Here is a 5,248-nt window from a genome sequence, read left to right as displayed (position 1 = left end):
AGGAGCCAGGAGCCAGGAGCCAGGAGCCCGTCCTCGGCGGAAGCGGAGTCGCCGGCCCTCCACCCTCTACTCTGGAAATCTGGCGTCTCTTAATCCCCGGTGTCCCGGCGCAGAAGCAACTCAGTAATGTCCACATATTAGGCTGTATTTATAAAGTGTTGGCCCGGGCTGGAGTGCAGTGGCACGCTCACGGACACTGCAGTCTCAACCTCCTAAGCTCAGACGATCCTTCCGCCTCAGCCTTCTAAGTAGCTGGAACTACGGGCGCGCGCCACCACGCCCAGTCTCATTTTATTTATTGTAGAGACAAGGTCTTGCCAAATTGCCCTGGCTGGGCTCGAACCTGTGGGCTCAGGCAATCCTCTCACCTCGGACTGCCAAAGTGCTGGGATTATAGGCATGAGCCACCACGCCCAGCTCCGTGAATATCTTTTAAACCTCCCAGAGTTGCCATGATTTTCAAAGCATTTCTCTTGCCCAGGTCCAAGACCAAACCCAGCTAAAGTCAGTTCCTGTCAACCTGCCCCGGCTTCAAAGTCTCCTCAAATCAACCGGAGGCAAACCAGCAACCCTGGGGGAGCATCAGTGACCCTAGAATTTGATAAATCTCAAGAATAAAACAAGTTGGTACATTGATAGGGCTTTAGAAGCTCCTCTACAAATTTCATATAACTTAATCAAATGATAGAATTCGACATTTATATTACCCAGAGTGCGCACTCAAAGCACATAATTCATGTTTATGGTTGTAGGATCCTGCAATTCTGGTGGAACAGGTAATGTGATGTTTTGGTTTGGCAGAACTAGTCATTTATATTAGCAAACTCACATCACAACGTGAGTCTATCCTTCTAAGTGGGATCTTGGAAAACCTCCATTTTTGCTTTCCCCCCCCCTCTATGGACAACATATTGGGAAAGGTTTTCCAGGTAGGCATACTGGGGTCTGAATCCTAATCACTGGGCAAGTTTCTACCTCTAAGCTTCCACTTCCACATTTGTAAAATGGAGATAATGCCACCTACCTTCAAGATATTTTATAATCCTCAAAAATAACCTTGTATGTAAAAGGCCACAGGTGCTTTACAATACTAGCTTTCTTCCAGTTTCTCATTTTTTAAAAAAAGTACTCAAATACATCAATTTTGTTTCTATAAACACACATTTATTTGTTAAAAACTGAAATGGCACACTAAATTGTCCTTTTACTACAATTTGAGTTTTTGAAAACCAGAAGATCTAATTATTATGTTCTGGTCAAACTACCCAATGTTTTCTTTATATTCTTTCCCAACAAGCTATTTTCCTGCAAATTCTCGATGCTGGGTTTCATCTCACTGACTTCAGGCTTTTAAACCCTGTGGGAAGAGTTGATGCTTACTGGTGCTTCCTCGGGTCAAATCAAAAAGCTGGCTAGGAGTGGTGGCTCACACTTGTAATCCCAGCAATTTGGGAGGCTGAGGCAGGAGGATCACTTAAGCCCAAGAGTTTGAGCCCACCTAGGCAACATACCAAGACCTCGTCTTCACAAAAAAATTAAAAAATTAGCCAAGCATAGTGGCATGTCTGTAGTCCCAGCTACTTGAGAAGCTGAGGTAGGAGGATCACTTGAGCCCAGGCGTTTCAGGTTGTGGTGAGCTGTAATCATGCTCCTGTATTTCAGCCTGACTCAAAAAGAGCAAGACCCTGACTCAAAAAGAAAAAAAGGGAGGGCCAGGGCTACCAGGTGCTTGAAGGCCCATGTGGAGAAGACGCTCCAGCTGGTAATGAGATCACCCAGGTTTGCAGCAAGCTCCACACCGAGGCCTTGGCCTTCCAGGTGAGTCTGAGGAAGCAGCAGATGTGGATCTACTCGCTGGAAAAGATGGCGGAGCAGAAGACCAGAAAAAGCCACGAGCTAATCCGGGTCTGCAACCTCATCTCCATGATGGAGAAGGTCCGACTGAGGCACTCTTCACCTTCCTGTCTGTTTGGGTCTCTTAGGTTTCGTGTGACTTTCTCTATCTTAACCTCAACTCATATTTATACTACATTGTATTCAAAAGGAGTAAATAAAGTTTCCCTGCAGTCAAAAAATGAACAAACAAGCAAACATGAAAAGTCTGGCTGGAGGTTTTGAAGTATGAAGTCTTGGAACGTAGTAGATTATAAAGCTATCCAAGAGACCCAGGGCCCAACCCAAAAGTCCAGCCTTCCCACAGCCACTATCTTTCCTAAGACAAAGTCCAAAAAAGCTAATTAGTGCCTAGACCTAGCTTTATGTCAGACACGAACAAATCTTTCCCTGAGCTCTGCTCAGGCCAGGCAGGAAGAGCATGAATGACACAGAAAACTCCATTTATTGACCTCCAGATATAACAAAATTAAGATTTCTGCACGAGTGTTTTAAGAGACCCTTGACCCCATTCTGGTTGAGCTCACCGAAGTCAGCTTGCTTCTGTTTCTGCAGCCTCTGTATCTGTTTTCTGAGAAGCTAAGAGGAGTTCACGTGTCCGTTTCCTTCGCAGTCTCTCAGCATTTGTGATCATCATGGGATGCAGAGGGAAAAAACCAGAAAGACCTACAAGCAACAGAATTTTCATTTATTATAGCACCATACAAGTCAATTTTTTTTTCTGGAGTTGGAGTCTCACTCTGTTGCTCAGGCTGGAGTGCAGTGGCATGCTCATGGCCACCGCAGCCTCCACCAGCCATGCTCAGGTGATCCTTCCGCCTCAGCCCTCCAAGTAGCTAGAACTACAGGCATGCACCACCACACCCGGCTAATTTTTTGATTTATTGTAGAGATGAGGTTTCGCCAAGTTGCCCAGGCGGGTCTTGAACCCGCGGGCTCAGGCAATCCTCTCACCTTGGCCTCCCAAAGTGCTGGGATTACAGGCGTGAGCCACTGTGCCTGGCCACAAGCCAATGTTTATTACCTGAGGACCTTGCCTCACAGAACCGGGTCAGGTCTGGGACCTGACCCAGAACATGAAGGCAAACCATGCCCCTCACTCTGTACTGGGTCTCCCCTCACCCCTATCATTTTACTGCGAGGAAACAGTGAATCACATCGACTTCCTAACACTATTCTCTTTATTTGGGAAAAAAGATAAACTGACAAATGGCCATTCAAAAACACATTATTTCCATTTTTTAGCATAAAACCCCAGCCACCCAAAAAGTCTCACAAAGGAGCCCACAAAAGAGGTCTCCAGATTCAAAACGCCAATTAGATCACAACTTCAGCCTCCCGCTTGAGTCGTGAGACACCTAGAGGGAACCACAACCATCCCTCGGTCTCTCCGTCCTGGAGCTGACTTGTTTAAAACCTCAATGAGGTAAGACCAGATCTGAGTTACCCAGAAGCTTTTCCATGGGCTTGGAGAGATGGGCCCCACAGCCAATCCAATACCGGATCCTGTCCAGGTTGAGGGCAACGAGTTTTTCTCCGTGACTGTTGGGCAGTGGATCATAGGAGCCCAACTGCTCTACGAAACGGCCGTCTCTGGGACACTTGTTGTGAGCAGCCACAATGCGGTAGAAGGGCCGGTTGGTGCAGCCCCCCAGGGCAAGGCGGATGGTCAAGTGGCCTCCGTGGTAGGCCTTGCAGAGGAGGGTGGCTGTAGAGAAACGGCTGGTTAGGACACGAGGAATGAGAGCACAAAATGGGCAATGGGAGGCAGGCGGAACAATTCACTTTTTCGAATGAAATGACTTCACTTCCAATCTATTCCTGCCAATCCAGCTTACATGCTATTTTCTTTCTTTTCTTTTTGAGTTGGAGTCTCACTCTGTCGCCCAGACTGGAGTGCAGTGGCCGCTCCCGGCCACCGCAGCCTCGACCTGCTGGGCTCCGGCGATCCTTCCGCCTCAGCCTTCCGAGTAGCCGGAATTACAGGCATGCGCTACCACGCCCGGCTAATTTGCTGATTTATTGTAGAGATGAGGTCTCGCTGCCCAGGCGGGTCTCGAACCCGCGGGCTCAGGCAAACCACTCACCTCGGCCTCCCAAAGGCACGGGATTACAGGCTGAGCCACCGAGCCCGGCTAGATGCTATTTTCTTTGTGAAAACTCTTGTCCACTCCAACCAGAAACGACCTCCTCATCCGCATACCACCCTGCATAGACGACCATTCACTAGCTCCGTGTCCTTGTCGGAGCCTTCGTTGGTTCAATGAGATGAGGCTCTCAGCAAGGACTGAGTAGGGGAAAACTGAGAGAAGGGCCAAATGTGAGGCGGTGTGGCTGTTTCAGGCTCCGCGGCCTCCAGCGCGCTGGGAGGGAGCTGCTGCACCCGGTCCCGAGAGCCAAAAGCCCCTGCTGCCGCCCGGAAGTTCTCGCGGGGCCCCGACGACTCACTGAGGTGGACCATGGTGCAGCCGGCGTGCGGGTCCTCGGAGCGTCCCGCTACCCGCCCCGACCAGCTCTACGGCTTCGGCAGGGCACGGGACCGACGCGGACGCTCGCCGCAACCGAACGGGGGCCGGCCCCCCGGCTACCCAATCGCGAACGCCTCGGCTCCGGAAGTGGGCTGTCTACGCGCCCGCCTTTTCCGCTTCCGCCCTTATACTTCCCACAATGCAACACGGTGACCCTTCCCGTTCCCTCGACTGCCGCGAAAGAGGCGCGTCTCTAGTGGTGTCTGGTGGGAGTGGCGATGCCAGCCCAGTCTGTTTTAAGTTTTTTGCAGAGGTGAGGAGTGTTGAGAGAATTCCAGTCGCGCCTAGGGCGATGTTGGACGCTCCGTAAGAATCCATCCACCTCGCCGACGTTTGTTGAGCACCGTTCGTGCCGACGTGCCGTGCTGAGCGCGCGGGTACCACACACAGGGCGCCGTCCCTGCGCCCGTGGGGCCCACAGTGCCCGGGGGAGACCGTGGAGTTACGCCGGAGAAACTCGGGCCATCCGGACGCGGTGCCGGGCGAGCAGAGGAGGCAAGCCCGGCACTTCTCAGGACTTCGCCAAGGAGGTAGCGTTAAGGCCGAGACCGAGAGAAGTATAAATGGCTGTAGAGTTTACTTTATCCTTCTCTGTTAACGAATTTGCCTCTCCCCTACTATTATCCTCCCACGCCATAGAGGCAGACGCACCTTAAAGAATAGAAGTATGAAGCCGGGCTCGGTGGCTCAGCCTGTAATCCCGCGCCTTGGGAGGCTGAGGTGAGTGGATTGCCTGAGCCCGCGTGTTCGAAACCCGCCTGGGCAGGGAGACCTCATCTCTTCAATAAATCAAAAATCTGCCGGGCGTGGCAGCGCATGCCTGTAAT

General features: G+C 51.1%; 1 protein-coding gene across 1 annotated transcript; it reads right to left on the bottom strand.

The window, feature by feature from the left end:
* Positions 1–2,319: 2,319 nt before the first annotated feature.
* Positions 2,320–4,439, bottom strand: MRPS16 (mitochondrial ribosomal protein S16). Its single transcript, XM_008064282.2, has 3 exons — positions 4,342–4,439; positions 3,341–3,601; positions 2,320–2,559 (listed from the first exon to the last, which is right to left on the bottom strand). Exons 1-3 carry the CDS (start codon positions 4,352–4,354, stop codon positions 2,426–2,428), a joined length of 408 nt encoding a protein of 135 aa, XP_008062473.1. The 5' UTR covers positions 4,355–4,439; the 3' UTR covers positions 2,320–2,425.
* Positions 4,440–5,248: the final 809 nt, after the last annotated feature.

This window comes from Carlito syrichta, unplaced genomic scaffold (assembly GCF_000164805.1).
Source record: "Carlito syrichta isolate Samal-C Ts95f unplaced genomic scaffold, Tarsius_syrichta-2.0.1 Scaffold307258, whole genome shotgun sequence".
In the NCBI taxonomy this organism is placed as follows: Eukaryota; Metazoa; Chordata; class Mammalia; order Primates; family Tarsiidae; genus Carlito; species Carlito syrichta.
This window is presented reverse-complemented; position numbering and strand designations above follow the sequence as displayed.

What these genes read in the sequence shown, in the direction of transcription:
- MRPS16 (XM_008064282.2), bottom strand. An exon ending in GCCCATGGAAAAGCTTCTGG is followed by an intron (nt 2,560 to 3,340) that starts GTAACTCAGATC and finishes TGTTGCTTGTAG; the next exon opens with GTCTTTCTGGTTTTTTCCCT.